This window comes from Acipenser ruthenus, chromosome 19 (genome assembly GCF_902713425.1).
Source record: "Acipenser ruthenus chromosome 19, fAciRut3.2 maternal haplotype, whole genome shotgun sequence".
NCBI lineage: Eukaryota > Metazoa > Chordata > Actinopteri > Acipenseriformes > Acipenseridae > Acipenser > Acipenser ruthenus.
Window position 1 is genome coordinate 15,079,639 of NC_081207.1, and position 18,583 is coordinate 15,098,221.

Below are 18,583 nucleotides of genomic sequence, written 5' to 3' on the forward strand. Positions count from 1 at the left end.
TCCTAAGTTAAAACATTTGTATTGTGTTGTTTAAAAATGAATATGAACTTATTTTCTTTGCATTATTCGAGGTCTGACAACACTGCATCTTTTTTGTTATTTTGACCAGTTGTCATTTTCTGTAAATAAATGCTCTAAATGACAATATTTTTATTTGGAATTTTGGAGAAATGTTGTCAGTAGTTTATAGAATAAAACAAAAATGTTCATTTTACCCAAACACATACCTATAAATAGTAAAACCAGAGAAACTGATAATTTTGCAGTGGTCTCTTAATTTTTTCCAGAGCTATATATATATATATATAATCTCATACTGTACTCTGGCACCAACAATGATTCAGACAGTCCCCCTAAGAGTCAATATTTTGTTTTGTTTTTCAGATTCATTGGAATTTGTTGGTCAACCAGCTTTGTGAAAAAAAGCAACAAAGTAACCCCACAAACAAACTTTAATTTGTAAAGAAATACATGTAAAAGCATTTAGGATTTCCATTTTGGAAAATGGCCAAGCATGCTAAAGGGTCTTTTTACAAACCAATGGAATTCTGCTTGAAAAATGGGAGAAGGATCCAGAAAATACCAACAGGAGTTTGGAAAATTTGAAATGTTCCAGAAATACGGAGAGGAAATAAGGAGTCTAAAACTGAGACAGAAGCTTGATTGTTGAAAAGTGCAAGTCATGCTGATTTTTTACAAACAAACTCTGGACACAATGGATTTGTGTTTTAAAGTTTTACACAGAAAACAAAACATGCACTAATTCTTCAACCCTACTTGTAACTCTAAAAGATTTTAAGACAACTTCTGAATTCTTTCCAAAACCAGGACTTGGCACTGTTTATTTTTAAGCAGGTTCATTCACTAGCCTCTCTATTCTTTCCCCTCAAAAAATATTCAAGAATTCCCCCTATTATTACAGTATCTATAGACGTTAGTTCTGTTTAATTGTGTAAAATCTAGACATAAAATCAATATTAAGGATAACAAAATAATGCTATTTTAATATAGAGTTTTACAAAAATATACAGTAAATGTTTTGTATTCTCCAAATGGAAAATCTAATTAAAACATAAAAATGACATTTTCACCTAACGACTTCACTAAGGAGGTTTGTAATTGCAGGAATAAAGAGTACATGGATTGAAACTGCATTTTCTTAGCTTTGCCTTTTCTGTGTGCTTCTCATTGCATTTGTCAAAATATTTGATCGGTCTGTGCTTGGGCTATGAGTTTAGAAGCTGGTTGTTTCCTGCCATAGATATAATGTAGGCTAGATCAGCCAAAGCATCTTTATATTAGTAAGTACCAGCGCCATCTAGTTCACAGCAGTGTATTACAAACAAAACAAAAGTAAACTTGATCCAAAGTGACAATCACTAATGGTACCGGCTTTTCTATAAAGACACTTGGACTGGTCTAGAATTGAAGAGCAGCTCCTGAAATAAGGGGAAACCATAAAAACACAGACTTAGAAAAACAGTAGAAAAAACACAGTATTGTAGTAATTGTAGAATGATTGCCAACATCACAAATGCATTAAAAAAGAATTGAACTAGAAGCTCCTTTCTCTTCAGACTCATAATCTGTAATGATCAGATACTTACAAGACAAATTGTCTATTTGTAATGACCAAGACCAATAGAGTTTACTGCTGAGGAAGCAAAAGATCGATCAAGCATATCAGAGGAATATTTTTGGGAAGATTTTAAATTTTTTGAGTAAAATATTGAGGGATGTTTTCAACTCTAGAATGTTTTCAAACATTGGAATTAAATGATGTGGGACAATTTGAATTTTGGAGCAAAATGTCATTGGCATGTACTTTATTTGGATGATACAAACTGTGAATTTTGGTGGAAAATATTGAGGGGTGTTTAGGAATTTGGAAGAATCTGGAAATGTAATATCTCTGGCTCATGTTGAAGTATTTTAGGCATTTTGGATGAAAATATTGTTGGAAAGTTCTGAATTTTAGAAATGAACTTTCTTAAAGTTTCAGTTTTGGAGAAGAAAATCTATTGTCAGGACCATTTGAACTTTGGAACAAACTAGAGCACTTGCTAAAACTCAACCAAACTATGATCCTGTACGTTGACCAGTTTATAGTTCAAAACTACAAGTGTTGTGAGTCGACAATTACAATTCTTGGATGGAATACTTTCAATATTCTGCAAAAAAAACAAAAAAAAAACAATGATGAGTGAAATGTGTGTGAAGTTATCTTAAAAAAAGGAAATGAAAAGTACTCTCTGGAACGTGTGTCTTTTTTTAATTTTGTTTTTGTTTTTTTAATCTCTGCATGGACAAAGTTGTCAGCCATTTTGAAAACCAACACTGCATCATGGGTAATGATTGTAACTGTTTATTGCCAGGAAAAGCATCCTGTTAATGCTTTATATTACATTACATTAATAAATATTCAGTTGATATGCAATTACACCATTAGACTGCCATTGCAGTTCTTTGCTCATATCCCATATATATATATATATATATATATATATATATATATATATATATATATATGTTGTCGCTTTTTAAGACTTCTAATGATATATTTCAGCTAAAATTAATTTTATATTTCCCTGAATGTTTATTACCATGTAACTGAAATTCCAGAAACAGGTTGCTGCATAACAATTAAATTCTTATCATGAAAAATATAGCGTTACTCAAGTTTAATTTCAGCAATGAGAAAATCCTCCGAAAAGGATACACACAGATTATATTTACTAATTAATGAAGTTAATGTATTATTTTATTACTTTATTATTTTTGTTTTAATATATTCATTTTGTATTCTATTGATTTTTTTTTGTTCTAGCTAATGAATTACTTTTCCAAATCTTACCTGAGAACTATATAGTGACTAAGTACACTCCAGAGAAGATTTGGGGAATTTCTTAATTTAAATGCAATTTAAATATATCTTTTTATCACAAGTGTAAGGGAGATGAAAAATTAATATTAATATTACATTTGTACTTTAATATTCTGCCCAGCATCAAGTCCAATATATTAGTGTTTGTTTTTTAAACTTGAATCTTATCTGATAAAGCAGTAAAACAATGGATTTCACCCAGTGCACAGGAGAACTTTCCAGATGTGTTGTGGTGCAGAAGTCAAATGGACCCCCTTCTTTTCTTTTCATTTGTAACCTTTACAGTTGGAAATGGAACAAGCAATGAAAAGATGGGGACCCTTTTAACTGTTAAACCACAACACCAATGATAAGCTTTTGTGTATAAATCAGTTGTTATTGATCAGTCATTAACTAGATTTTGAATCATTTTCAAATGTATTGCACTTAAGGCAGGGCAAGATTGATTTAAAGTAATCATTTCTTAATTACTTTTAATAGGAATATATAAATACTCTTTTTATTGCGGCGAGAATCTTATTATGTTAGTTTGGGAAATGCAAGTATGTCAGACGCTTTATAGAATACTGCTGCACCCTGGTTCGCTGTCAGTCACATGGTCTGATAGCAGCTCGACCACTGGAGTGAGTTTTAACTACTCACAGGAAGTGATCAGGTACCAGGAAGCAACAGCAACTTTTCAACTATAGTGTTGTCTTTGAAATAATATTCCAAAATACAAGAACCAAAAGATCTTCAACAGAAGAAAAGGGAGTCAGCGATAATATTGTTAGTGCTAATAAGAGGTAAGAGAGTGGATTTTAAACTCTTGGATGGCACTCCTTTGATACAGACCTGCCAGTATTTCATGTATTTTTTGCTGCACAGAGAATGTTTGGTCTGATTGTATGTAACACAAATTGAAATTGTCTTCCATGTGTTTCAATTGCCTGCAGATTTCAAAGCGCATGTTTTATCCCCTCTTTTTATATGTAATGAATGGGATAAAAATAATAAAAAACATAATAATTATAACTCTCTAAAAATTATAAATATCATATATATATATATATATATATATATATATATATATATATAAATATATATATATATATATATATATATATATATATATATATATATATATATGTGTGTGTGTGTGTGTGTGTGTATAAAATATACAATGATGAGACATGAAATGTTTTCTTGTGTTTTTTTTTGTTTAAAGTAGGTGTAATGTTATCACAGGACACAGTACAGTTTAGATAAACAGATGTCATGACCTGTACTTACCTTTTCAACTGATTTAAGTGAAGATGCCGGTCGTGAAATTATTTTAAAAATGATACTATGGAAAGGATGAACAAAACTAACGTTTGTGTTCACAGTATATCATGTGCAATCAATATGAAGAGCTGCCTGCTGCTGACTGGTTTAAGTTTTCACTCTCTGCGTTTGAGGTTGAATGTCGAGTGTTAGCAGGAGTTAAAAATAAGAGCTAGCCATCTGTATTCCGCATGTATAGTTCAGCATGAGGGCAGAGTCCAGCACCGGGGATTAGAAATGCACAGCTCATTGGAACAGGGCCAGTCTTTCAGTGGTGTCTGCCTCAGCGTTCAGTGGATCATAATAGTCAGCAGGGAGAGAGAGAAATGATAAAAAACTACCAAAGTATATTTTTAAGAACATAAGAACATAAGAAAGTTTACAGACGAGAGGAGGCCATTCAGCCCATCTTGCTCGTATTGGTTGTTAGTCGCTTATTGATCCCAGAATCTCATCAAGCAGCTTATTGAAGGATCCCAGGGTGTCAACTTCAACAACATTACTGGGGAGTTGGATCCAGACCCTCACAATTCTCTGTGTAAAAAAAAGTGCCTCCTATTTTCTGTTCTGAATGCCCCTTTATCTAATCTCCATTTGTGAACCCTGGTCCTTGTTTCTATTTTAGGTCAAAAAAGTACCCTGGGTCGACATTGTTTATACCTTTTAGGATTTTGAATGCTTGAATCAGATCACCGTGTAGTCTTCTTTGTTCAAGACTGAATAGATTTAATTCTTTTAGCCTGTCTGTATACGACATGCCTTTTAAACACGGGATAATTCTGGTTGCTCTTCTTTGCACTCTTTCTAGAGCAGCAATATCCTTTTTGTAGCGAGGTGACCAGAACTGAAAACAATATTGTAGGTGAGGTCTTACTAATGCATTGTAAAGTTTTAACATTACTTCCCTTGATTTAAATTCAACGCTTTTCACAATATATCCCAGCATCTTGTTGGCCTTTTTTATAGCTTCACCACATTGTCTAGATGAAGACATTTCTGAGTCAACATAAACTCCTAGGTCTTTTTCATAGATTCCTTCTTTAATTTCAGTATCTCCCATATGATATTTATAATGCACATTTGTATTGTCTGCGTGCAGTACTTTACACTATTAAATGTCATTTGCCATGTGTCTGCCCAGTTCGGAATGCTGTCTAGATCATTTTGAATGACCTTTGCTGCTGCAACAATGTTTGCCACTCCTCCTATTTTTGTGTCGTCTGCAAATTCAACAAGTTTGCTTACTATACCCAAATCTAAATCATTAATGTAGATTAGGAATAGCAGAGGACCTACTACTGGTCCCTGTGGTACACCACTGGTTACCTCGCTCCATTTTGAGGTTTCTCCTCTAATCAGTACTTTCTGTTTTCTACATGTTAACCACTCCCTAATCCATGTGCATGCATTTCCTTGAATCCCTACTGCGTTCAGTTTGAGAATTAATCTTTTATGCGGGACTTTGTCAAAAGCTTTCTGGAAATCTAAATAAACCATGTCGTATGCTGTGCAATTATTCATTGTCGATGTTGCATCCTCAAAAAAATCAAGCAGGTTAGTTAGACACAATCTCCCTTTCCTAAAACCATGCTGACTGTCTCCTAGGATATTGTTACCATATATGTAATTTTCCATTTTGGATCTTATTATACTGTAGTTTCCATAAGTTTACATATAATACAAGTCTGGCTTATTGGTCTGTAGTTACCTGGTTCGGTTTTGTCTCCCTTTTTGTGGATCGGTATTACGTTTGCAATTCTCCAGTCTGTCGGTACAGCCCCTGTGTCAAGAGACTGTTGCATGATATTGGTTAGCGGTTTGTAAATAACTTCTTTCATTTCTTTGAGTACTATTGGGAGGATCTCATCCGGCGCAGGGGATTTGTTTATTTTAAGAGCTCCTAGTCCCTTTAACATTTCTGCCTATGTTATGCTAAAGTTATTTAAAACTGGATAGGAGCAGGTCAACATGTGGGGCATGTTGTCCGTGTACTCCTTTGTAAAAACCTGTGAAAAGTAATCATTTAATATATTTGCTAATTTTTTTTCTTCGTCTATGATTTTGCCATTTGTGTCTCTTAGACATTTAACCTCCTCTTTAAACGTTCTCTTGCTGTTATAATATTGGAAAAACATTTTGGAATTGGTTTTAGCCCCCTTAGCAATACTGATTTCTATCTCTCTCTTGGCCTTTCTAACTTCCTTTTTGACTTTTGTAGTGTTTGCAATTCCAAGTACTCTTTCTGTGTACTTTGTTTTTGGTCCCTTTTAAATGCTCTGTAAAGTGCCTTTTTTCGCTGAATATTTTTTTAATTGATGTATTAAACCATTTTTGCAATTTTGTTTTAGATTTAGATTTGTTTACTTTTGGGATGTAATTGTTTTGCGCCTCAAGTACTACGTTTTTAAAAAACAGCCATCCTTTTTCTGTGGATGTTTTGCTTGTCTTTGATCACTTACTGTACCCCTGCTTGTTCCACCAGTTTGAAATGGCCAGTTTGAATGTGAACTCACCTCTGCAACCCAGTTAGTGATCAGGAGGAGTGGCGATCAGGGTGCTGCCTGCCTCTCTGCCTCTCTCTGAAGCCAATCATCTCTTCATCAAGCTAAGCAGCAGATGTTATCAAGTTAATGAACCCTGGAGGCAAAGAAGGAATGGATGGAGGGAGACAGGAAGTTCTGACCAGCAGGGGTCGCTGAAGCGCAACAAAGTAATAATGAAGCAACAGAACTAGAATCATTATTATTATTATTATTATTATTATTATTATTAGTTTATTTAGCAGACGCCTTTATCCAAGGCGACTTACAGAGACTAGGGTGTGTGAACTATGCATCAGCTGCAGAGTCACTTACAATTACGTCTCACCCGAAAGACTGAGCACAAGGAGGTTAAGTGACTTGCTCAGGGTCACACAATGAGTCATTGGCTGAGGTGGTATTTGAACCGGGACTACTTGGTTACAAGCCTGTTTCTTTAACCACTGGACCACACAGCCTCATTGCAAACATCATAATAAAGGCAAATAAAACATAATCATAATTAGACGGCACTTGAATATAAATGCCCCCACATCTCGAACCTGCATGCCGAAGCATATCCTCGCTCCCCGTTTGCATAAGAAAGTTTACAAACGAGAGGAGGCCATTCAGCCCATCTTGCTCGTTTGGTTGTTAGTAGCTTATTGATCCCAGAATCTCATCAAGCAGCTTCTTGAAGGATCCCAGCTTCAACAACATTACTGGGGAGTTGGTTCCAGACCCTCACAATTCTCTGTGTAAAAAAGTGCCTCCTATTTTCTGTTCTGAATGCCCCTTTATCTAATCTCCATTTGTGACCCCTGGTCCTTGTTTCTTTTTTCAGGTCAAAGAAGTCCCCTGGGTCGACATTGTCTATACCTTTTAGGATTTTGAATGTTTGAATCAGATCGCCGCGTAGTCTTCTTTGTTCAAGAATGAATAGATTCAATTATTTTAGCCTGTCTGCATACGACATGCCTTTTAAACCCGGGATAATTCTGGTTGCTCTTCTTTGCACTCTTTCTAGAGCAGCAATATCCTTTTTGTAATCATGTAACTGTGATTAGGAAAAGAGATGAATGTTACTAATATATATATATATATATATATATATATATATATATATATATATATATATATATATATATTTTTTTTTTTTTTTATTTCACTGTAATTAGCAAAACAGCCTGGTTGCAACAGTAAACAAAGAAGAAGAGCGTTTCCACCATCTGCACAAAACTTTGTACTCAGTGAAAGCAATCACTGTTGTCCAGTTGCTGTATTTTACATTGTTCTGGACATGGCAGCCATCAATTCCTTAGTTTTGTACACCAGGGAAAATATCAGTAGGAGAGATCTCTTATGATGCTAGCCATGGAGCTTTGGCAGAAACATTTCGATCAGAAAACTGCAAAGCGGCAGGGAAACGCAGCTCAACCCGGATACAGTGTGCATCAAGTGACACACGCAACAGAAAACAATGCCAGGTAACTAAATGCAGTAAAAATAAAACTTCTGATATCTGTGCCCAGTGTGAAAGAGCAGTATGTGGTAAATGCACACGACAAGTTGATAAGCATTACATCTGTGTGGATTGTGCGAATATGGGGGCTACTTTGAAGTATGTTGATTCTTGAAATGTATTTTTGTTTATGACTGTAAGTCGCCCTGGATAAGGGCATCTGCTAAGAAATAAATAATAATAATAATAATAATAATAATAATAATAATAATAATAATAATAATAATAATAATGATGATGTTTCCATGAATATGCATTCCCGTTACACAATGGTAACTGAGTTATTTTCTTTTTTATGTTATTTTGTATAAATTATTTCGATTTTACAATTGTGTATGTAGGCCTACATGTAACCAGTTTACAGCTGGTTACACAATATCTTCTTTTGAAATGTTTATTTTATTATAGTTTTTTTTTTATTTTTTGAAGTCATGCTATGCAGTAGGCTAATGTGAAAAAAAGCCTTTTGTTATTTTTGTAAATAATTACTTTGTTTTCACAATTGTGTTTGTATGTATAGCAGTTTACACCTGTTTACACAATATCTTCTTTTGAAATGTTTATTTTATTATAGTTTTTCATTTTTTACGTAATGCATTATATGCGCTAATTTAAAAAATAAAGCCTTTTATGTTTATTTTTCATTTAAATACAGTGTTTCTGCTATGCAAATGTTAGATATGATGTTCATAAATAAAACTTTTGAGTTGTATCTGATAGTCTGTGTTTAATTTTCATATCGAAGCTGTTTAAAATGTACCCGTCATATTGACTACTGCTGGCGGTTCTAGGTAGTATCATAAACCCAGCGGTTCTAGTGTTAAATCTGATCATCAATCTGCCTTGACTGTTCTTATCTTTGAGTTAATGATATATTCTAGAAGGATCCGGTCAACTCTTTTTAAAACTAATTGGAGTTACATAACAACCTTCAGAATTAATTGGATATAACTCCTTTCCAAAAATATTGGAACATGATCTCATGGTTCTCATTTTCAACCCCTCCTTTCTCTAAAAAGTCAGGTGAACCAAAGTTCACAGGATCCTTGCTATAATACAATACAATATGATACAAGTTCATATGTGTATTAAAAAAGATGCTGTTTTATATATAACATCAACTTTTTTTGTGTGATTATATTGAGCAGTATATTTCACCTTTTCAGATTAGTTTACTATTATATACAGGTTTGTGTGTGTGTGTGTGTGTGTGTGTGGGAGGGTAGTGGGTGGAGCTTAAGGGAAGAACCAGAAATGACAGCACACAGGAGCCGGAAGTGTCATAGAGTCCATGGAGCCATGTACCATCAATGGTAACAGGCAGGATTTTATTTTAACAAACAAAAATGGAACAGTCCAGCATTGCAGAAAATAAACAAGAAAACCACCTGGAATACTAGCAATGGTAAACTCAGATTTCAAATAAAACAACAATAAAGGAAGCACTGGGTTTCTCCGTGCTACTGCAGTGGGTTTCCTCTCACCGCCTCTTGGCTCCCTTCCACGGATTACTGGCTTGTCCTGGGCTTTCTTCACTGCGGCAATCCACCAAAGTTTCCCAAAGTTTCAAGCTTCTGTGAATTAAAGCAGTTTGATAAAAACAAAACAACAAAGCACAGCGCGTGTTTTCAGTTCAGGACAGGGAGCCGAATGGCAAAACCATACTGCTTAAATACTGCAAAGTCCCAGCCCTGCAATCAGCACGCTGCCTCACGTCAGCCAATCGACGAGAACAGCACAGCTGATTGCAATGATGGGACCTGACGGCCGCATGGTTCCACCTTGGTCCAAGATGGCCGCCTGGCCCGGAACTTCCTGTATGGTCAGAGTTCAGCCTCCTGACCCAATCACGGTCAACCCTACACAGCGCTGCCGGTGGTCGGGAGGGCGAATTACGACAGAGACTCCTTTCAATCCTGTCACACATCCCCCCCCTCAGAGTGGAGCCGTAGGCACACTCGGCCAACCCTAACTCCCTTGAAAAAAAAGTTAAAGGGTTGCAGTGCCAGACTCCACCGAGTAATCCAGGCGTTCGTGTCCCTCATCGTGTTTAGCCACTTAAGAGGAGCGTTATCTGTGACAAGAGTGAAGGATCACCCCAGGAGATAATATCGAAGAGAGTTCATGGCCCATTTAATGGCCAGGCACTCCTTCTCAATAACTGAGTAGTTGCACTCCCTCTGAGCCATTTTCCTGCTAATGTATAGCACGGGGTGTTTTACCCCATCGATCTCCTGGGACAAGACTGCCCCCAGACCGACATCTGAGGCGTCTGCCTGGAGGATGAATTCCCTGTCGAAATCTGTTGAAACTAATGCAGGGGCATGGCAAAGTATCCGCTTTATCATGTCAAACGCTCCCTGACACTCATCTGACCATTTAACAGCGTTTGGGGCACTCTTCTTAGTGAGGTCAATCAAGGGGCTAACAATGGTGGAAAACTCGGGGATAAAACGGTGATAATAGCCTGCCAGCCCCAAAAGTGACCTCACTTGAGCCTTGGTTCGCGGGACCGGAGTGTCCACCAAGGCCTGGACCTTGGAAGCCACTGGTTTCACCCGACCATTACCCATGCTAAAGCCAAGATATTGGGTCTCTTGTTTGCCAACGCGCATTTGCCTAGGTTGATTGTTAGCCCTGCCTCCCTCAGAGACTACAGGACAGCCGCCAATCTATCAAGGTGCTCCTTCCAGGTAGAGCTAAAAATAACCACGTCATCAATATACGCTGCCGCATACTGATGATGGGGACGTAACACCTTGTCCATCAGTCTCTGGAAGGTAGCTGGGGCCCCATGCAAATCGAAGGGCATGGTCTTGAAATGAAACAAGCCATCCGGGGTAGCAAATGCAGTTTTCTCCTTGGAGCTGGGTGTTAACGGGATCTGCCAATATCCCTTTGTCAGGTCCAAAGCGGACAAGAACGTCGCCTTACCCAGTCTGTCGAGGAGCTCATCCACTCGAGGCATGGGGTACACATCGAACTTAGAGATAGCGTTCACCTTTCTAAAGTCCACACAGAAACGAGTGGAGCCGTCCTTCTTAGGTACCATTACCATGGGACTACACCACTCGCTCTGGGAAGGCTGCACTACTCTCAGCTCGAGCATATTGGCCACTTCCCGGCACATTACACCCCGCCGACTTTCCGGGATCCGATAAGGCCTCTGACGCACCCGAACACCTGGCAGAGTAATAATGACATGTTTAATAATGTCAGTTCTACCGGGCAACTCAGAAAAAACATCACTGAATTCCTCAGTTAATTGACCCAGCTCCTGTTTCTGACGGGGAAGTAACTGTTTCCCCATCTAAATCTTAGTTGTTTGACCAGATGGCCCTGCCTCAGGACCAAAATCCTCCTTGGGGCTATCATTAGCAATAAACAGGGCTTCTCTGTCTCTCCAGGGTTTTAACAAATTACCAAATTTACAAGATAAATTTGGAGTGGTTTTCGATGGTCGGGCTGCCTGATTTCATAATTCATTCTCCCTATAGCCCGAACCACCTCATAAGGCCCCTGCCATTTGGCAAACAACTTAGATTCGGCTGTGGGAAGGAGCATCAGTACTTTATCTCCAGGTCGAAAAGTCTGAATTCGTGCTTTTTGATTGTACTGCTGCTGCTGCTGATGCTGAGCATTGCGCAGGTTCTCTTGAGCCAAACGACCGACTAATTCTAAGCAATCTCTTAGCAGTAGTACGTATTTGACTACATTTTTAGAAGTAGAGGTTTGGTCCTCCCACTCTTCTCGCACGAGATCAAGAATGCCTCGGGGTTGTCTCCCATACAGCAGCTCAAATGGGGAGAACCCTGTTGAACTCTGTGGCACCTCTCTCACTGCGAACATCAGGAAGGGGAGTTTTGCCCAATGTTTTTGTTCCTGGTTCACAAATCGCCTCAGCATCTGCTTCAGGGTCTGATTAAACCTTTCCACCTGGCCATCTGTCTGCGGATGGTACACAGAGGTCCTGATGGGACGAATTTTCAAAATTTTGTACACTTCTTTGAGGGTATCGGGCATGAAGTTGGTTCCCTGATCCGTCAGAATCTCTTTGGGCACCCCTACTCTAGCAATAATCTTAACTAGTTCTTTAGCAATGGCGACGGCGCTAGTGGAGCGCAGTGTCACCGCCTCTGGAGATCGAGTAGCATAATCCACCATTACTAGAATGTGCGTATATCCAGAGTCGGCGGGATGCACTGGGCCCACTATGTCCATTGCTATGCGATCGAAGGGAGTACAAACCAGTGGCAGCAGGGCCGGGCGAACCCACCCCGGCGCTACTCTCTGGCAATCGGGACACTCCGCTACATATTTCCTCACATCCACGTGGAGTCCCAGCCAATAAAACTGGGCCATTATTCGTTCCAAGGTCTTTTCCTGCCCCAGGTGGCCAGAAAAGGGAATATCATGTGCCAACCGCATGACCTCCCGGCGGAAAGACCCCGGAACCAATAATTGGGTTATCTCTGTTTTAGTTTTACGGGGCCTGAACCTGGAAGTAAATATGTCGGCCTGCAAGGGGAAGATCCGGCCAATTGGATCCCCCATTGCGACCACCCCTTCTACAATAGGTGGCCGAGCCACATTGACCTTAACTTCCGTATAGTAAGGCCAATCTTGACCCAAAATTACAGGGTATGGCACCTTTTTAACGACGGCCAAGACTACGTGGCACGTCTGACTTTCCACAGTCATTCTAACTTTAGTGGTAGGATACGCCTTGGTTTCTCCATGAACACACAAGATGGTCACAGACCCCTGTGGCCGCCAGGGCGTACCCTCCAAGAGAGCAGACCGAATTATAGTGTGACTACACCCTGAGTCCACTAATGCATGGGTACTCATATTACTAACAACTACATTAATAATGCAAGGCCCCTCCTGACCCCTTCCTCTGTACTCACCACCCTCTGCGTCTGGACATCGCAAGGCCACGTCACAGTCCATCTCACGATGTGTCCCACCTCGTGGCACCGGAAGCAGGTAGGGGAAGGCAACGCTGTGGGAGGCAGCTGCTTGTCCCTTGGTCCACCACTGGGGGGGGGAGTCCAGGGATTCTCTCTGGCCCAGCTGGGAGCTAACCTCAGTCTCCAGTTTGGACTTGAGGCGCTCAAAGGGACAGGGAAAACTGAAGGCCTCGCTGCAGTCCTTGGGTGCGCTGGTGAAGGTCGATACTTCACTGGGACCGCTGGGGCTGGACTGGGGTCCACCCGAAGCAGTGAATCCTCGAATGATTTGTTGGGTGGTCCGTTCAGTGGGACGCAGCCAGCGGGTCAGTTGGTCCCAGAGTTGCTGGGCCGCAATGCAGGGCCGGGTTCCCTCCGGACGCTTGTAATCCCTGCAATCAGCATGCTGCCTCACGTCAGCCAATCGACGAGAACAGCATAGCTGATTGCAATGATGGGACCTGATGGCCACATGGTTCCACCTTGGTCCAAGATGGCCACCTGACCCGGAACTTCCTGTATGGTTAGAGTTCAGCCTCCTGACCCAATCACGGTCAACCCTACACAGCCTAGGTCGGGAGAGCGAATTACGACAGGGACTCCTTTTGATCCTGTCATAAGCCCTTGTATGAAAGTACTAAGCATGCAATGGTCAGGTCAGTTCTTTCCATTTAAATTTAAGATATAATTAACATGTTAAATATAATAGTTTTATTTAACTGTGCCATTCTTGGACTAAGTCTGACCTCTGTTTCTAAAATTTGCCTGCACAAGCAGGTTTTCAGACACTGTTTTCTTACCAAGACTAGTGTTTTAATTAATATGAAACTCCACTGTAAGCGCTTTTCCAAATTCACCGCATGAAGTAATTTTTTGGCTCTCAAACATTATCCCAATTAAAGTCACTACCTGTCTGATACTGTAGACAACTTTTCTAATTTAAATGAAATGCTTGCTTTGGCTGCCAAGTTTTCATTCATTTCTATGATATAATGAAGAAGTTAATTTTGCTCATTATGGAAAGGCCTTGGATTCAAAACTGCTGACGGCAATTAAATCTCGCTTTGACTGCCAAAAAGAACTTTCCAGATCTAGCACCGCTCTGCTGCAAGTCGGTAAAGGTGAGGCTATTTTTCTTCCAGTAAGTCTACTATGTATTAAAGTTATTAAATACAGTTTACACTTTATTGTCTTATATTCAAACCTAAAGTTCCTGTTTTTTATTGACGTAAAACCTTTATATAAACTAAACATTTATATTGAATCAGCTGCGCCAAGCTGAAACTTGGAACAGCTGTTTCAAATTCCGTGCCGTTCTGAGACACGGGGGAGGGGCGGAGCTCGCAGCACAACGCAGAAACAAACAAAAGGCAGCCATTATTCAGAGCAACAGCGTGTGAAAGCGACAGCGTGGGAGAAGTGCAATCGTGGACAAGTACAGCACAGTTAGAAGCAGTTTGAAAGCAGGTTGACAGCTGCAGAAGCTAAACTTAACTTCCAAAAAAAAAATAATAATAATAATAATAAAACATGGTCTTCAAGCCAGTAATCTGTGACAACTGCATGATGTGGGAAATCTGAGAAAACCCAACAGAGCTCAACTAAGTTTGTGTAAAGTGCCGCACGATCCAGGACTTGCTTCAACGAGTAAGTCTGTTTTTTACACAGAGAATTGTGAGGGTCTGGAACCAACTCCCCAGTAATGTTGTTGAAGCTGACACCCTGGGATCCTTCAAGAAGCTGCTTGATGAGATTATGGGATCAATAAGCTACTAACAACCAAACGAGCAAGATGGGCTGAATGGCCTCCTCTCGTTTGTAAACTTTCTTATGTTCTTATGTTCTTATGTTCTTATGTTCTTTCTTATGTTCTTAAATGGAGCTGGAGGACATGAGACAGCAACAGGAGCTTGAGTAGCTGACACACCCACAATTCATGGAACTCTGCACCCCTAGCAGACTGAAAGTCACCAGGGAGATGGAAGAGAGTCAAAACAGCTGGGTTCAGATAGGCAGAAGCAGGGGAAAAAAAGAAACTTCGTCAAACACAACCACCAGAAATCCAAACATCCAACAAATTTGAACCACTTCAACATTTAGATGACCAAAACTAACATCAAGAGAATGAAAGAAACAATATCCAGGATCCTATAAACAGTGCTGGCCAGGCAGCAAAAAGAAGGGAGGTCATGACTGTTGGGGACTCCATATTGAGAAACACTGCAAGTTCAGTTCGCAGTTTGGACCCCCTTACTACAACAGTGTGCTGCCTTCCAACAGAATGGAGAACACATCAAAACAAGGGCAACAACTCTGGTAAGACAGCCATTAAATGTATTTATCTTAATGCTAGAAGTCTGAGAAACAAAATGTTAGAACTTGAAGCTACTGCACTAACAAGTAACTACAATGTGATAGGTGTTACAGAAACTTGGTTGTCTGAGAGTGATGGAGGCAAATATAATAGTAGTGGGTACACACTGTATAAGAAAGACAGGCAGGATAGAAGAGGCAGAGGGGTAGCGCTATACATAAGAAATAGTCTTGAAGCCCAGGTGTTAAATCAGGACAAAGAAAACAATGCAGAATCAATATGGGTCAGAATAATAGACACAAATGCAAAGGGCATAATAATAGGAGCATGCTATAGACAGCCAAATTCGGATGCCAAGCAAAATAATCTGTTATACAATGACATTCGAAATACGTGTAGAAAAGGAGAAGCCATACTAATGGGGGATTTCAACTTCCCCGTATAAAATGGGAGAACCCGGTGGGGAGCGTGACGGACAAAATTGAAATGGTGGAAATGACAAATGACTGCTTCCTAATGCATTTGTCAAGGCACCGACTAGAGGGGAGGCATGCCTTGATTTAGTCTTTTCAAATAATGAAGACAGAATAACTAAAACAGAGGTCAGAGAGCCATTGGCAAACTCAGACCACAACATGGTCTCATTTGAAGTATTTTTTAAAACCCCAAAAGTAATGACTAAAGCTAAGGTTTACAATTTTAGAAAAGCAAACTATGAAGCTATGAAACAGAGACTAACAGAAATAGATTGTAGTAAAATAGAGAAAACATCCACAGAAAAAGGATGGCTGTTTTTTTAAAAATGTAGTACTAGAGGCGCAAAACAATTACATCCCAAAAGTAGACAAATCTAAATCTAAAACAAAATGGCCAAAATGGTTTAATAGATCAATTAAAAAAATATTCAGTGAAAAAAGACACTTTACAGAGTGTTTAAAAGGAACCAAAAACAAAGTACACAGAAAGAGAACTTGGAACTGCAAACGCAAGTCAAAAGGAAGTTAGAAAGGCCAAGAGAGAGATAGAAATCGATATTGCTAAGGGGCCTACAACCAATTTCAAAATGTTTTTCCAATATTATAACAGCAAGAGAACATTCAAAGAGGAGGTTAAATGTCTAAGAGACACAAATGGCAAAATCATAGATGAAGAAAAAAAAATAGCAAATATATTAAATAATTACTTTTCACAGGTTTTTACAAAGGAGGACATGGACAACATGCCCCACATGTCGACCTGTTCCTATCCAATTTTTAATAACTTTAGCATAACAGAGGCAGAAGTGTTAAAGGGACTAGGAGCTCTTAAAATAAACAAATCCTCTGGGCTGGATGAGATCCTCCCAATAGTACTCAAATAAATGAAAGAAGTTATTTACAAACTGCTAACCAAGATCATGTAACAGTCTTTTGACACAGGGGTTGCACCGACAGACTGGAAAATTGCAAACGAAATAACGATCCACAAAAAGGGAGACAAAACCGAACCAGGTAACTACAGACCAATAAGCCTGATAATAAGATCTAAAATGGAAAATTACCTATATGGTAACAATATCCTGGGAGAAAGTCAGCATGGTTTTAGGAAAGGGAGATTGTGTCTAACTAACCTGCTTGACTTTTTTGAGAATGCAAGATTGACAATGGATAATTGCAAAGCATACGACATGGTTTATTTAGATTTCCAGAAAGCTTTTAAACGCAGTAGGGATTCAAAGAAATGCATGCACATGGATTAGGGAGTGGTTAACATGTAGAAAACAGAAAGTACTGATTAGAGGAGAAATCTCAAAATGGAGCGAGGTAACCAGTGGTGTACCACAGGGATCAGTATTAGGTCCTCTGCTATTCCTAATCTACATTCATGATTTAGATTCTGGTATAGTAAGCAAACTTGTTAAATTTGCAGACGACACAAAAATAGGAGGAGTGGCAAACACTGTTGCAGCAGCAAAGTTCATTCAAAATGATCTAGACTGCATTCAGAACTGGGCAGACACAAGGCAAATGACATTTAATAGAGAAAAGTGTAAAGTATTGCATGCAGGCAATAAAAATGTGCATTATAAATATCATATGGGAGATACTGAAATTGAAGAAGGGAACTATGAAAAAGACCTAGGAGTTTATGTTGACTCAGAAATGTCTTCATCTAGACAGTGTGGGGAAGCTATAAGAAAGCCAAGAAGATGCTTGGATATATTGTGAGAAGTGTTGAATTTAAATCAAGGGAAGTAATGTTAAAACTTTACAATGCATTAGTAAGACCTCACCTAGAATATTGTGTTCAGTTCTGGTCACCTCGTTACAAAAAGGATATTGCTGCTCTAGAAAGAGTGCAAAGAAGAGCAACCAGAATTATCCCGGGTTTAAAAGGCATGTCATATGCAGACAGGCTAAAAGAACTGAATCTATTCAGTCTTGAATAAAGAAGACTACGCGGCGATCTGATTGAAACATTCAAAATCCTAAAAGGTATAGACAATGTCAACCCAGGGGACTTCTTTGACCTGAAAAAAGAAACAAGGACCAGGGGTCACAAATGGAGATTAGATAAAGGGGCATTCAGAACAGAAAATAGGAGGCACTTTTTTACACAGAAAATTGTGAGGGTATGGAAACAACTCCCCAGTAATGTTGTTGAAGCTGACACCCTGGGATCCTTCAAGAAGCTGCTTGATGAGATTCTGGGATCAATAAGCTACTAACAACCAAACGAGCAAGATGGGCTGAATGGCCTCCTCTCGTTTGTAAACTTTCTTATGTTCCTATTTTCTTAAAACAATTGGATTAGGTTAACACTATCTAAAAACAAGTTCAATTGTGGAAATAAGCAGGGAGGTTCCCTGTGCTTCACAACCGTGAGAAGAGAGGCCGTAGCACGGAAAGATACAACCTTGTATTCTTTGTGTCCTGGCTTATAGTATCACTCCAGGCCAAAAATGGCCCTTCGCTATAAATTAGCCCCACACAGACAGGCCCCATCAAAACCCAGGGCCGGCTTCTCCCTGTCCCGAATGCTGTCCTGCTGGTAAGTGCAGTTCCGTTGCAATGTAATGTATCCCAATTTAAGTTTCTAACGATACTC

At 39.1% G+C, this 18,583-nt stretch overlaps 1 protein-coding gene across 3 annotated transcripts in view; it reads left to right on the forward strand.

Annotated features, from left to right (window-relative positions):
- LOC117424280 (protein FAM131B-like) overlaps positions 1-2,505 on the forward strand; it is a 49,413-nt gene extending 46,908 nt beyond the window's left edge. For all 3 annotated transcript variants that reach the window (XM_058992524.1, XM_058992523.1, XM_058992522.1), the window contains one exon: positions 385-2,505. In XM_058992524.1, the coding sequence (XP_058848507.1) occupies positions 385-456 (72 nt within the window). In that variant the 3' untranslated portion in view covers positions 457-2,505. The remainder of the gene's footprint in view (positions 1-384) is intronic.
- Positions 2,506-18,583: the final 16,078 nt, after the last annotated feature.